General features: G+C 33.5%; 3 protein-coding genes across 5 annotated transcripts; all 3 read left to right on the top strand.

The window, feature by feature from the left end:
• The first annotated feature begins 122 nt into the window (after positions 1-122).
• ifi27.2 (interferon alpha inducible protein 27.2) lies at positions 123-2,898 on the top strand. Of its 2 annotated transcripts, NM_001007133.3 has the most exons (5): positions 123-235; positions 323-352; positions 1,304-1,465; positions 2,261-2,370; positions 2,506-2,898. In NM_001007133.3, the coding sequence occupies exons 1-4, from the start codon at positions 226-228 to the stop codon at positions 2,347-2,349; spliced, it is 291 nt and encodes a 96-aa protein (NP_001007134.2). In that variant the 5' UTR covers positions 123-225; the 3' UTR covers positions 2,350-2,370; positions 2,506-2,898. The 2 variants fall into 2 exon arrangements, with proteins under 2 accessions (NP_001007134.2, NP_001278863.1); NM_001291934.1 differs by having other exon boundaries at positions 2,261-2,898.
• Positions 2,899-5,386: 2,488 nt separating this feature from the next.
• Positions 5,387-10,959, top strand: ifi27.3 (interferon alpha inducible protein 27.3). 2 transcript variants are annotated; one of them, NM_001327855.1, is given in 6 exon segments: positions 5,387-5,451; positions 5,574-5,603; positions 5,895-5,948; positions 7,872-7,979; positions 10,300-10,404; positions 10,636-10,955. In NM_001327855.1, coding segments are annotated over 6 exon segments (381 nt in total). In that variant the 5' UTR covers positions 5,387-5,441; the 3' UTR covers positions 10,710-10,955.
• Positions 10,960-11,966: 1,007 nt separating this feature from the next.
• On the top strand, positions 11,967-14,523 carry ifi27.1 (interferon alpha inducible protein 27.1). The gene is made up of 5 exons (NM_001007132.2): positions 11,967-12,083; positions 12,531-12,634; positions 12,730-12,750; positions 14,066-14,227; positions 14,301-14,523. The coding sequence occupies exons 2-5, from the start codon at positions 12,628-12,630 to the stop codon at positions 14,396-14,398; spliced, it is 288 nt and encodes a 95-aa protein (NP_001007133.1). The 5' UTR covers positions 11,967-12,083; positions 12,531-12,627; the 3' UTR covers positions 14,399-14,523.
• Positions 14,524-15,015: the final 492 nt, after the last annotated feature.

Below are 15,015 nucleotides of genomic sequence, written 5' to 3'. Positions count from 1 at the left end.
GGTGATTTATTGTAAAGAGAACTCAAGATGTGCTATTAAAGAGCTCCTGGCGTTGTTAAGGAGTCAGTGTTTGTACTTCTTGCTTTCATTTCTCGATAAGTTGCCGCCCACTGAGCTATTTAAGCAAACGTCGCTGCAGGTCTAACATTTGCTATAGTTCTTACATTCGTCTAACATCTAGCCTATCTGAATTCATTCAGTTCAAACCCCAAGACTCTACTGAAAATGGGTCTACGTAAGTATATTTGAATATAACTTTAGAATCTTCAATGTTTGTTAGCAAAAAGATGACAATTGATTTATTGTTTTTTTCTGTCCCCAGTTACAGCCGCCGTAGCTGTCGCAGGAGGAGGTAAGTATCCTATCAAATACTGAAGTCATTTAGATTTATTCTTATCAAGAATAAACAAATAGTTGTAGTGTCATATAGGCTATTATTTAGACCCACATGATGTAATTATGTACTAACATTTAAATTCTTAGTTGTTTAATTGTGTACATGTTTTTCCTTTATATAAACACCAGCGTGTAATATTGCATTAAGCTATAACATAATCTGTAAATAACCTTTACTTATTACAATTACTCTTAATAAGCAGGAAAAAAAGTTACAATACAACATGAGCACAAAAAAAAGTTCAATAAAACATGAGCACAAAGAAATGCACATAATTAATTATTTTGCAGTTAGATATTTAGTAATCCGTGTTTAATCTACCAGAGTTTTGGAATTAATGTTTTGTTTCATCAAACCAAGATCATTTATAGCTTTACATTTTTATTAAAAGTAAAAACTAGTCCAATGAATTCAGACAAATGAATTCATCTTAAAGATCATACTGTACTGAAGCAAGCAAAAACAGAAAAGAACACGGGTTTATTACAAAAATTTATTTTGTAGATTAAATGGTTTTTAAAAATTAAAAACTGCTTTTACTCTAGCTGAAATAATACAAATAAGACTTTCTTTTGAAGAAAAAAATATTATCAGACATACTGTAAAAAAATATTTTGCTCTGATAAACATCATTTGGAAAATATTTAAAAAAGAAAAAAATCAAAGGGGGGCTAATAATTCAGACTTCAACTGTATGTGTGTGACAAAATATATACACATCGACATGCATTATGTCAAAACCACCTTTATTTTTGAATGCGTTTAAACATGATCAATCTTTGCCCAGCACTTAATTTATTGTAGATTTTTAAAACTATTTCAGTTTACAACAAAAAAAGTTTTTTGACCAACAGTTTTAGTCTTAGTTTCTGATTTTGTTTACTAAAATACCATTGTCGCCAACAGCCGGAGCAATTGCTGCAGCTCCTGTAGTTCTAACAGCTGTAGGTTTCACTGGAGCTGGAATTGCTGCGGGTTCGATTGCCTCCTCAATGATGTCAGCTGCTGCTGTAGCAAACGGAGGAGGAGTTGCGGCTGGATCAGTGGTAGCAGGTCTTCAAGCAGCTGGTGAGCCTTAATACACATCACATAGCAGACATGTATCTGTATTGAATCACTGTGCAAAAGGTGCAATTTGTGTGTGTGTGTGTGTGTGTACTGTTTTATTGGTTTACAAGGTTAGTTGTTTATATAATGACATAAGTATGACCTAGTTGTACTCTAATATGATTTCAAGAGTTCGGATATTGCTTTAGCAGGTTTGTCATACTTTCTCAGTAGTAAACCCTGAGCTCGGAGATAATTGAGCCCAGGGCTCCCGCCTGGTCAATTAGCATGTAAGGGAGTCCTTGATCAGGTAGGCCTTGAGAGCTCCCTCTGGTAAAAAGAGGAGATGGGGGTACTCTTTCAAAACAAAGATAAGACAGTATAGGGTAAAATCTGTCTATTTATTGTAGGCTTGGATCAATCTGATTGGCTTATTGCTGATTACGGATGAGAGACCAGCCGTGATCAATTATATCACGTGCTCCTCTCGAAAATAGTTTGTAAAACTTCACTTATGACCACATCTTCTATGTTCTTGCTTAAAAAAAAATCACACTTAACTGAGTCTTATTACATTTAAAATTTGCCTATGAGGGTTGAGTTTAGGTGTGAGGGTGAGATAGGCCATATAATATACATACATTTTTAATGCTATAAAATCCATTACATCAATGGACAGTCCTCATAAATCAAAATTCCAATCTGTATGTAATTGTAAATAAAGTGACTTCTGCTGTAGTTATATTCTCGCTCAATTTTCTCTGTTTCTTATGTGATTTAGAGTATTTTTGTTTGTTTGTTTGTTTGTTTTTTCAGGTGCTGCTGGAATCCCTGCCGCAGCTCAGGCTGTTATTGGTGGCATAGGGGCTGCGGCTAGCACTCTTGGGTGGTTTGCTCTTATTTAGATTGTTCTTCAGTAGCTGCAGGTGAAGCCATACAGTAATCATAAGTATTGAATAGTTTTTGTTGTAACATTTTTTGTAACTATAAAATTGAAAAGCCATAACTACAGCATCTGAGAAACTGATTTGAAAATAAGTTTTGTTATAATTTGTCATTAGGTGCTGCAGCAGGCGAAGCCAGAACTGTGGAAGTCGCTGTGAGAATAGTTGATACTGCCTGACATGCCCTTCACTATATGATAAATTTCTATTTATTTAATCAAACATATAGCATTTAACTAATCCACAGCCATAAATGTAGACATGTACTAACTCCTTCAAAATATTACAATAAATCTATATTTCTTCACCTTTTACTTTAAACTTGTACTACAAATATTATTTGCTCTTGTTATAAGTTGTGTGGTAAAACAAAACAATATCTTCTTTTAAGCAAGATGAGATTCAAATCCTATCTTAAGATGAGAGTTTTGTTTCTTGTCTTGGTAAATGTTTTGGAACTGTTAAAAATAAATCAATAAATAAATTGATTACATTTTTTGGTAAAGTAAAGTTCATATTTTTCTAGTCTTGTCTATCATTCTTGATTTAAATAATACTTATCTTCTACTTTGTGTGTATTTAAATAAGCAATCATATACAAATGTAAGTATCACTTACTTTACCAAAATCTACAATACGTGCACATTTACATGAACACTTTTATTTATTTGTTTATTTATTTATTTATTTATTTATTTGTTTGTTTGTTTGTTTGTTTGTTTATTTATTGACATTGTTTATCTATTTGCTGCCTCGAATTACTGAGACAAACAATTTCACTACATATACAGTAGCCTTTTCTTGATTCTGAGAAATTGCATAGCTATTTTAAAGCAATTGAACTTTGAAACAAACAAATAAGTAAACTGCAGTTTCATTTTCTTGAAAAAGACACACCCAGAAAACTTAAAAACCAAACAGCAGCAACAGTCGAAGAGCTTGAAAGTTGACTTAAGATCATAGATCCATGCAAGTCACCTTTAGATTTCAGCAAATAAAAAATAAATAAAAATGTAATTAGATAAATTGCATTAGAAATCCACGATGACAGTCTGTGTCTTGTGTTTGCAGAGAATGTCATGAATTCTCATACCTTGAATTTATTGTTATAATGGATGAGTGGTCTTTTGGAGGTCTTGAATTATTGATGTTGTAAATCAGCAATATTATAGAAATCACAGTCAGATTTGGAATGATCAAATTCTCTCACTGTGGCTGAATCTTCCCGTCAAGGGTTTCAGTCGCTTTAAAATGGCTCACCATCTTGCAAAGTCAGTGGAAACAGAAAGTTCAAGCTGCTAGTTCAGGTTTGACATAAACCTGCTCCTTCACTCTTGTCTGGATAACTTCAAAGCATTGACCTCAAAATTTAGGAAACTATTTACTTTGCGTTCTAATATCGATCTTCATCATTTCACCTTTACATGTGTTGTTGTCTTTTGTATGGAGAATATAACAAAAAGGTTGCATGTTATTTATTGGTTTCTGTTGATGCAGAAGGACCTACACATGCACTACATACACCACAGAGAGAACACAAAGCAAGTCAAAAACGATGTGTAAATAATAAGGTTGATATATTTTCACTCAGGCTCACTGTAAACTGCATTATGTTCAGAGATGTAATGGATAATAAGATATAAGAATAGCTCATCATCAAAAACCCATAACAGGTTGTTCAACATATTCATCATATTTAGGTTAATAACCAGCACTCATTTCCTAAAGCATCACAGCCTTACAATAGAAAAACATATTTTTAAATGACATTTTGCTCTTTAGCTGTCCCATTCAATTTTCAAATCAAATCCAATTACCTTCTCACATCACCAAGAGCATGTGTGCTACAGTCAGTGAAAAGTTTAAGTGCAGGCTCCAGAATGTGCAGAATGTTTTTACCTTAAGATATTTTTGTATTCTGTAACTGTTTTAAAATAAATAAATAAATAGATTAAATTTTTGGGCAAACAAAAGTTCATATTAAAAAAAAAAACAAGATTCAAACAACAACAGACTGTTGAGCAGTTAAAATCTTGTATAGTCCTACTTTAACTTATTCTCTACTTTGTGTGTATTTAAATAAGCAAACATATTTAAGAATCACTTACTTTGCCTAAATTTACAATACATGCACATTTACATGAACACCTTTAATTTTATTTATTTAGTTATTTATTTATTGTGATTGTATATCTATTTGCTGCCTCAAATTACTGACAATTTTAAAATACAATGCAATTGTAAATTTTCAAATCCAATCAATTTAATTGTCACATCACCAAGAACATGTGCTACAGTCAGTGAAACGCTTAAGTGCAGCCTCCAGACTGTGCAGAATGCAGTGACATTCTTTACAAAAGTCAGTATTTATACAGAGTATAGAGTCTTATTTTGCTGCAGTTAGATAAGGATATGCCTCTTAACAGTGTGACTTTAAAAAAAATTTAAGGTTGTAAAATGTTTTTTTATTTTTTATATATATATATATATATATATATATATATATATATATATATATATATATATATATATATATATATATATATATATATATATATTATTTTCCTTAAAATTCAGTTTTTGGGCAAAGAAAAGTCTTTCACCTGTTGAAAATAAAAAGAAGAATCAGACAACAGATTGTTAAGCAGCTGAAGTATTGTATTCAAAGATTGCTTATATCCTCTACTTTGTATGCATTTAAATAAGCAAATCTAAACAAATGTATGTGTCACTTGCTTTGCCTAAATATACAATATGTGCACATTTACATGAACCCCTTTAATTTGTTATTGATTTAGTTATTGGCATTGTATATCTGTTTGCTGCCTTAAATGATTTCACTGCGTATACAGTAGCCTTCTCCTAACTTTGACAAAATGCATAGCTATATTAAAAAGCTATTGCTTGTAATAGTTTCAAATTTGAACCTTGAAACAAACAAGTAAACTGCAGTTTCATTTTCCTGAAAAAGGACACACCCAGAGAACTTTAAAAGCAAACTCTAACAGCAGCAGCAGCAGTCAGTTCAAGAGCTTCCCAGTTGACTTAAGATCATGGATCCATGTAAGTCACCTTTAGATTACAGAAATACATGCATTTATTACAGAAAATATATGTATTTTTTGCGTATTTACATTTATATTATATTATTTTATATTTTTTAACATGGCATGTTTTATTATAAGGTACAATGATTGCAGCTGGTGCAGGAGCTGGTAATGCTGAGTTTTCTTAACATGTTATTTGATAGTTTCTTTCTATTTTGTTTTCTAATCTAAATTTCAATGTAGGGATGTTGCGACACATTTCTATAATGTCTACATCATGAAAAACAAATTCAAACAAATGATAATTTTTTTTTAATTTAAGCTAATTCTCCTCTGCTTATTTTCTGAACCAGTTGGCTATATATTTTTTCTTTGTATATTTTAATTTAATGTATAAATTTAAAGTTTTTAAATAAAGTTTTATTTTATTTTTTAAATATGCTACTTTTCCACAAATAGCCGTAGCAGTTGCTGGAGCTCCTGCTATTCTTGGACTGGCCGGTTTCACTGCCGGTAAGAATATTTTTATTTAATAAATTAATGCTCAGAACAACAATCCATTACAAAAAGTATATATACAGTATATACATTTTTATATAATTAATATTTTTCTAAATATAATGTCCCAAGACAAGAATGTGTATTGTTTAAGAATTTGAGGAACACTTTTTCAAAAGGTGATTGTCCTCTTCAAATATTAACCACTGTATATTGTCTAGGCTACATGATGTCAGTTGAACAAGTAAAAAAAATGATATGTATGACATAGATAAATTATAAAGATTTAACCATTACAAAAGCTCTTAATCGTACTTTAATGAGAGCACAAGTGAACAGTTTTAATAACACTTGTATTATGAACATTCTGGATAGAGACATCATGCTCTTATTTTATTAAAATGAAACTTTTTTAACAAATTTAGGAACTTTCCTAAAAGTTTGAAAAGTTAGTTTGTTTTCTAATGTTGATCTCCATAATTTCACCTTTACATGTGTTGTTGTCTTATGCATATAGTGTCAGGATTCAGCCCTAACAGCCCTGCTACTACTGTCTGTGTTTAATGTGTCTAAACTTTATTGTTAAAACAAACATACAGACATCCTGTTAAACCTGTCTGCGTAAGCCTCTTGTGTATTAAATGGCTCTTTCTTTTGTTGTGTTTTCCTATGCCTCTCTCCCTCGATTAGTCCTTGTTTGTCTAATTTTCATTTATTGAGTTTTACTGTGCTCAAATTGCTTTGTTTACTCAATTGAATTAAGTTCACAGTACTCATTAGGATTAGTTTTTGAACTCAAATGGTTTGTTGCAATCGGTTTCCTCAAATGGTTTGAGTAACCTTAACTTACTGGGTTTTACAATGTAGTTCAAGTCTTATTTCAAGTGTTCATTTTGCCATTTTTGTGATCCTCAGTCTAGTCCTAGTCTTTTGTTAGTTCTTTACTTTTATTTCCTTTTGCTGTTTAGATTTTTGTTTTAGTTCTAGCTTTAGCTTTTCAAAGTTTTAGTAGTTAAATTTAGTCTTTTTGTGTTTCGTTTTATATATCTATATCTTTTTTCCCCTTTTCTTTCTTGTTTTTACTTTGTTCTTATTTGTTTTTGCTTACTCTTTTTTTTTAGATTTTCTTATCTCCCTCACGTTCAAGACCTCGCTGTTGTGTTGCTCTTGTCACTTGCCTCCTGAGTCTCTGCTGGTTGTGGATCCTCCTTAACATTCTATCTGCATGTACCAAGCCTGGGAGTCCTCTAGCTACTTACTGACTGCTTGGTCTGTAGTTTGAATTTTTCCCATATCACTAAGACACTTCCCTCTGTATCATCCTGAAACCTGAGTCCCCCCTCACCAGCATTTTCTCTTGCAGTCGCCCTGTACTATTGTGTGGACTAGCCTTCTGCCTTGCCTTGTTCCCCTCCTATAAATGCAAATTGTATTCTCCTCTCTGCATTTTGGGTCCTCCTTGCCAACCCTGACATAGAATATAAAAAATGGTTTCATGCTATTTACTAGTTTCTGTTGATGCAGAAGGACCTACACATGCCCTACATCAGGGGTTTCGAAACTCAGTCCTTCTGGGTCGGTGTCCTGCATATTTTAGTTCCAACCCCAATTAAACACACCTGAACCAGCTGATCAAGCTCTTTATATGTATACAGTAACTTCCAGACAGGTGTGTTGACGGAAGTTGGAGCTAAACTATGCAGGACACCAGCCCTCCAGGACCTAGTTTGGACACCCCTGCCCTACATACACCACAGTGAGAACAACGATATATAATGAAGATTTAACCAATAAAATAGCTCTTCATTATAATTTAAAGAGAGCACAAGTTAAGTTTTAACAGCATTTCTATTATAAGAATTCTGGATAACAAAGACATCATAATTTCTTTAAAAAATACTGAAAATTAAGCTTTTTATTAAAAAAAATTGCACGCAGGTGGAATTGCTGCAAGTTCGCTTGCCTCCAGCATGATGTCAGCAGCCGCTGTGGCAAACGGAGGCGGAATCGCTGCTGGATCAGTGGTAGCGGCCCTTCAAGCAGCAGGTGAGTCCAATTTTATGTGTTAATAGGTTTAAACAAACAAAGTGTATGTTAATATGGCCAGTCTAACACTAAATTTTCACTAAAACATCAGTTTGAAGCTGCGGTCACTCTAGAGTTTAAGCTTGCGAAATTCTGTAGCTTACGACGCTGTGAAAAGGGGTTGGATTAAACAAGATAATTAGACATTTAAAAAAGCGAGCAATTGGTCCATGTTTTGAATTTCTGTCCAGAAAGGTCATGATTTGATCCTTGATTGGTCTATCGCAGTCAAGTGGTGCGATTTCGCAGGTCAGAGTTCATCAAGCTTGAACTTTGCAATGCAGCGAACTGCGAAACTTGTTGCACGAGCTTGTGTTTCCAGCCTTCCCCATTCGCGTGAGTATAAATGGAAGTATATATGGGGAGAAAAGTACCCATACAGTTGAAGTCAGAATTATTAGCCCTCCTGAATTATTCGCTCCCCTGTTTATTTTTTTCCACAATTTCTGTTTAACGGAGAGCAGATTTTTTCAACACATTTCTAAGCATAATAGTTTTAATAACTCATTTCTAATAACTGATTTCTTTTATCTTTTCCATGAAGACATTACATAATATTTTACTAGATATATTTCAAGACACTTCTATACAGCTTAAAGTGACATTTAAAGGCTTAACTCGGTTAATTAGGTTAACTTAGCAGGTTAGGGTAATTAGGCAAGTTATTGTATAATGATGGTTTGTTCTGTAGACTCAGATAAAAAAATTTAGCTTTAAGAGGCTAATAATATTGTCCCTAAAATGGTAATTAAAAAATTAAAAAATGATTTTATTCTAGCCAAAATAAAAGAAATAAGACTTTCTCCAGAAGAAAAAATATTATCACTATATTATATACTGTGAAAGTTTCCTTGCTCTGTTAAACATAATTTGGGAAATATTTAAGAAAGAAAAAAAATTCAAAGGGGGGCTAATAATTCTTCACTTCAACTGTATGTCTTTATACCTACTCAATTCACCTCTACCTGTATGTCTTTATACCTACTCAATTCACCTGTACCTGTACCTGTATGTCTTTATACTTACTCAATTCACCTGTACCTGTACCTGTATGTCTTTATACTTACTCAATTCACCTGTACCTGTACCTGTATGTCTTTATACTTACTCAATTCACCTGTACCTGTATGTCTTTATACTTACTCAATTCACCTTTACGTCTTTATACTTACCCAATTCACCTGTACCTGTACCTGTATGTCTTTATACTTACTTAATTCACCTGTACCTGTATGTCTTTATACTTACTCAATTCACCTTTACCTTTACGTCTTTATACTTACCCAATTCACCTGTACCTGTACCTGTATGTCTTTGGACTTACCCAGTTCACCTGTACCTGTATGTCTTTGGACTTACCCAATTCACCTGTATGTCTTGTGGGGGAAACCGGAGCACCCGGAGGAAACCCACGCGAACACGTCGAGAACATGCAAACTCCACACAGAAATGCCAAGTGGCCCAGCCTGGACTCAAATCAGCAACCTTCTTGCTGTGAGGCGATCGTGCTACCCACTGCGCCACTGTGACGCCAGCTTTGCACCAACATACATAAGAATTTGGCAAGCTCAAACTCCAGTGTGACCGCAGCATTGCTCTCGCTGCATTTCAAATGGAATATACCACCCTCTGAAGGGAACAGAAGGGAAAACGATCATGGCCTTAATATTGAAGTGTTGTTTCAAATTGAAGTGCTAAAAACTTGCCACTTTGAGGGGTGCCTACCACTGATGGACACTTTAGCTATTATTCTAGTGCAACAGAATGACAGAGGCAGGACAAAAACAGATAATAAATATATTTTAAAGGTGGAATGCAAATATACAAATTGACAAGTGTATGTACAGGTATATCACTATACAACATTATATGTGCAGCTGTTATGTGCAAATTGGCAGGTAAAGTATGTTGTTAAATAAGTGTTTAAAAAGTGTATAGCAAATAGTGATGTTTATTTCATAATTATTATCATCAAGTGTTCATGAGATTGCCTGAGGGAAGAAACTGTTTCTGTGTCGGGCTGTTCTGGTGCACAGTGCTCTTTAGCGTCGACCAGAAGGTAAAAGTTCAAAGAGGCAGTGTGAGGGGTCCAGTGTGATTTTGGCAGCCCTTCTGCTCACTTTGGATAATAGTGTCTGTGACTTCAGTTTAAGTAGATTTTTTTTTTCTCAGCATTTGGTATCTCCTGTGTTTTTGATTTGTTTTTGTTTTTTGTAAAAAAAATACTGCTACAATTAGCTCCCTTTCTCATGTTCATTTTATTATTATTTTTTTTAATCAGGTGCTGCTGGGATCCCTGTTGCAGCTCAGGCTGTTATAGGTGCCATCGGGGGCACTCTGGGTGGTGCTTTGGGGGGATCATTTGTTTGTAGTGCAGGAGCTGCAGGTGAAATTATTTATTAATTCTGTGTATTGAATTTTTTTTTCTTTATAATATACGCTGCTTTTTCCAACACTTTTGAACTGTTTAACTACTGTATTGTGCACAAATTATATTAAATTTAAATATTTACTACATTATCTGTTTCATCACATTATGGAACTTTTTTAATGAGTCTCACAATGTGTTAAAAAATCAATTGTTTTGAAAAAAAGACCTGTTGTACTTTGTCATTAGGGGCTGCAGCAGGTGAAGGCATCATTGGCAGTGTGGGAGCTGCCGTGAGCACAGCTGCCAGTTTAATTGTGTGACAGGTTCATATATCTATGCCTGTTTATTTAAACATATTATTTAACTAATCCACAACCATAAATGTTGACATTACTAACTGCTTTAAGAATAATTTAAATCTTTAATTACTTTAAACTTGTAATACAAATTTTATTTGCTCTTATGATGAATTGCAAAACAATATTTTAACTGAAGATGTGAGTTTATTTTCTTGTCTTAAGAAATGAAACTTAAAAATATATATCAATAAATTGCATTATAAATCCATGACAACACTGTCTGTCTGATTTGTGACTGCATTGTTTGTTCTACAACCTAAACCCTCTTTAACAGAAGAAGGGGTTTCTTTGTTTCTCAGGGAATGCTTGAAGTCATGAAATTTTATTAAGAAAGTAATTCCTTTTAGATAAAAATGTCTTATACATGTAGCTGTGCATAAATTTATATTTCAAATGTTGATATATTGGTTAAGGGTGCCAAATTATTTCTGCAGAAACTTACATATGTTTTTATATTCCAAAATGAATAATATTATTCCTGTAAATGCATACCTGAGGTTCAAAAATGTGAGAAACTGCCTGCAGCTTTAGATTTGACTGAGAAGCAATACACAAACTCAGCATCCTGGAGGGTTTCTGAGAGCGGAACATGTAAGGGTGGGGGGGAAAGTAAAAAAGTGTAACTTTTTTTTTTTACATGTTTCATCCAAATTGTGTAATGAGCATATATTCAAAAAATCTGCAAAAAAAAAAAAAACTGTCTAAGATCATATATTGTGTGATAAATCACTAAATCTGTGAGAAAGGTGTTCACACAATTACAAAATAAGCGATGACGTGTTCACAATGTTACTATCTGAAGATATTACAAAGTCAAACACAAGTCTGCCTTTCAATTTCAATATGAAGAACTCGTTATTTAAAAAGGATTATTTTGTTAATTACACAAAGTTATAGTAATGTGGTAAAAATAAATGTATTAATAGTCTATTTAATTGTAGTAATTGCCAGAAAATAAACGTTAGATATTTTTTTTTAAAATAATAATTTAAAATCCATTGGTCACATCCTTAACAGTTGAGCTAAAAAGTATATTTGTGATTGGCTGAAATACAAACAAAAAGGGTATTGCTGTTACTTTAGCTCATTAAATTCTACCGTTTATTTTCCGGCAGTTAATATAGTGCCGGATTTTGATTATTATTATTTTTAAGTAAGCATTTTTTTCAGTCTCTGGAAGATTTTACATGTGATTTCCAGGAAGTAGTTATTAGTTTCAGTTTCTATACGTCATCATTGCTAAGCCGTCAGCAAATGTCGGCATAATATTTGTACAGAGCAGAGGCAAAACACTTCGGTGGCTTTACAGTTGTGCAGCCTACGTTCTACGAGTCGGTGAGTAGCACAAAACTTTTTATGAATATTTTATACAACAGTCGTGTATAAAATTGTATAAAAATGTTTACCACTTCTAATGTTCTTGCCTGCAATATTGCATTGTGAACAGCAGATGTCGCGGTAAAACTTCTCTACTGAGGTTCTTTTTATTGTATGAGGCTTGCTTTTTGGCTCTGGTTTATCCAGTGAAAACCTTTTTTTTCCCAAGGAATACATTAGAACAAAGATAAACTGTGCCAGATAGATAGATAGATAGATAGATAGATAGATAGATAGATAGATAGATAGATAGATAGATAGATAGATAGATAGATAGATAGATAGATAGATAGATAGATAGATAGATAGTAATAAAGAGCATGGAGATAGGAATAGGCTACTGTTTTACGTCAGAAAAATGTGCTGAATTGGTTTGGGTTTTCGGTTTCGTTTCTTTAAATGCAGCCGCCCACAGAACTATTTAAGCAAGCTGTCAGACACCTGAGCTCAGTGCAGAGCAAGATCATCCAGCATTTCTTCTCTTCAGTAGACTCGACCTCAGATGGCATGTGAGTATTTAATGTAACTCTAGGATCTTAAATGCAGGTCATCTACAATTGACAAATAATTTACTTGTTGTTGTTTTTTTTTTTCTTTCCCACAGTCACAGCTATTTTAGGAGCAGGTAATTATAAAACATGCATTTATTTGTAATATTTTAGATTTAACGTGTGTTACTTGACATCAAAAATATTGAAATGAAATGTTGTAGTGCAGGCCTGTAGCCAGCCTGGTAAAAGGGCTGGTTCTTTTTTTTTTCTCAAAAAGTGGACCTTTTAGCAATTATTTGCCTCATTTTCTATTTAATTATGAGATTTAAATTGTGACATGTAAAGCATTTTTTTTTAGCTGTGGTCATCATAATCACACTTTTTGATGAACCAAAAACATTTCCTATAGATTTAAAAAAAGAAAGATTATGAAAAACCTATTCATTTATACATATAAATTTTAAAATACAAATGTATCACATCATCATTAGGGAAAAATGAATCTCTTAAGGCTTTAAATTAAAAACTGCTTATTAAGGCAAAGTAAGCACAATCAACTTTCCTGTCAGAATTTGGCCACTTGAATAATAAAAAATTTAACGTAATAATAATAATGTAGAGCATCCTGATTTTTCTAGTCTCTTTTGTGAATAGTACATTTGAAAAATCATGCTTAACAACACTAGCCTAATTAGAATTAAAATTTTATTTTATAAGCTTTAAAATTTACTTTTGGTGCTACACAACGTTTTATTGGTCTTTTTTGTCTTTCATTTAAGATTCCAAGATTTAGAATAAAAGTTACTTGCAAAATGTTTTTGCTATTTAACAACAATACAGTCAGTCAGTAGTGAAAGATGACTTCACTTACGTCAGTTTCTTCAGGGTCTTAAAGCCTTCCTCAATTAGTTTGGGACAATGTATGGGACAATTTCTGGACCTTTGTTAGTGAGAGGTAGGTCTTATGAAAAGTCTGACCCTATACAGTGCCTAAGGAAAATCATGATACCTTGTGAATATCTATACCTTTACTCACATTACACCCAGCTTCAAAAGACCTTCAGGAAAAAAAGAAAGGCACAGTTTAGGAGAAGGCTACAAAAACACTTTAAAACCTGAAAAAGTGGTCTGGAATGTAATTTGATTTCAGGATGTATTACAAATACATAAGAATATTTATAATATATGACAAGTTATATATGAATATATGACAAAAAAAGTTAAAGTAATTTAAAGGGATATGATGATTTTTCAAAGGCATTGTAACTCTACCACAGCATCTTTCCATAACCTTAGCCATATTACTTATCAAAAGCAGAAATAGTAATACAATACAACATGAGCACAGAAAACATTGTACATAACAACTAAATTAAGCAGATTGTTCACTGTATGTGACAGTGATCCACTTAAAGTTGCTTTCTGGATCTATTTTTCTTCCACCTACAGCTGGAGCAATTGCTGCAGCTCCTGCACTTCTAACAGCTGCAGGTTTCACTGGAGCTGGCATTGCTGCAGGATCAGTTGCCTCCTGGATGATGTCAACAACTGCCGTGGCGAGCGGAGGAGGAGTCGCTGCTGGATCAGCGGTTGCTGTTCTTCAAAGCGCAGGTGAGTAAAATTCCTCAAATGAGTTAAAATGATTAATGCATGGAATAAAAAGACTTTCCATTTATGTGTTCAGGTGCAGCTGGAATCTCAATGGCAGGTCAAGCAGTTGTAGGTGCTGTGGGAGCTGCTATGGCCACTGCTGCCAGTATGGCCAGCAACTGTACTGGGTGACTGGAGAAACCTTGGCCAGTCTTTTTGTAGCATTTTACAAGGTTGCATTATGTTGATTCTCCAAATGCATGTTGTTCTTCCGATTGTATCTAGTATGGCTATTAAACCTTTATAAATCATGCAAATGTATGTTGTCATTTATTTTATTACTGATTAAAAAGACTTTGGAATCCACAATCAACACAAAATGCATACAATATGTGCTTTAACCTGATTTTATGCTTATTTATTATATACACATTTTTCTGTTTTTTTGTTACGATGAGGCAGTTTTAACGGGGACCTGTTATGCTCCTTTATACAACATTAAAAATGTTACCCCTAGAGTGTGTGTGTGTGTGTGTGTGTGTGTGTTTGTGTGTGTGTGTGTGTGTGTGTGTGTGTGTGTGTGTGTGTGTGTGTGTGTGTGTGTGTGTGTGTGAAATTTCATCCAAAAATATGCCACAAATAATGTTTGACTGTCACTTTAAGCTCAAATAAGATTGTGGTCTTTTCAAAAGAGGGCGGAGTTACAAATGCCTGTCTGTCAGCATAGTGGCAGATTGAAAAATAAGACTAACATCATATTCTAATGAGGAAGAGATCATCACTAATGGGTGGGGCTTTCCCCACTCTGA

Source organism: Danio rerio, chromosome 13 (assembly GCF_049306965.1).
Source record: "Danio rerio strain Tuebingen ecotype United States chromosome 13, GRCz12tu, whole genome shotgun sequence".
NCBI classification, from domain to species: Eukaryota; Metazoa; Chordata; class Actinopteri; order Cypriniformes; family Danionidae; genus Danio; species Danio rerio.
Note: the sequence above shows the minus strand (reverse complement) of the source record. Positions and strands in the feature narration are given on the sequence as shown.

Bases quoted from the DNA above. Each gene is read 5' to 3' on its own strand.
- ifi27.2 (NM_001007133.3), top strand. The intron at 353-1,303 runs GTAAGTATCCTA...TGTCGCCAACAG, and splicing joins CGTAGCTGTCGCAGGAGGAG to CCGGAGCAATTGCTGCAGCT. The intron at 1,466-2,260 runs GTGAGCCTTAAT...TTGTTTTTTCAG, and splicing joins AGCAGGTCTTCAAGCAGCTG to GTGCTGCTGGAATCCCTGCC.
- ifi27.3 (XM_073919597.1), top strand. From the start codon at position 7,904: ATGATGTCAGCAGCCGCTGTGGCAAACGGAGGCGGAATCGCTGCTGGA. The intron at 7,980-10,299 runs GTGAGTCCAATT...TTTTTTAATCAG, and splicing joins AGCGGCCCTTCAAGCAGCAG to GTGCTGCTGGGATCCCTGTT. The intron at 10,405-10,635 runs GTGAAATTATTT...CTTTGTCATTAG, and splicing joins TTGTAGTGCAGGAGCTGCAG to GGGCTGCAGCAGGTGAAGGC.
- ifi27.1 (NM_001007132.2), top strand. The intron at 12,751-14,065 runs GTAATTATAAAA...TTCCACCTACAG, and splicing joins CACAGCTATTTTAGGAGCAG to CTGGAGCAATTGCTGCAGCT. The intron at 14,228-14,300 runs GTGAGTAAAATT...TTATGTGTTCAG, and splicing joins TGCTGTTCTTCAAAGCGCAG to GTGCAGCTGGAATCTCAATG.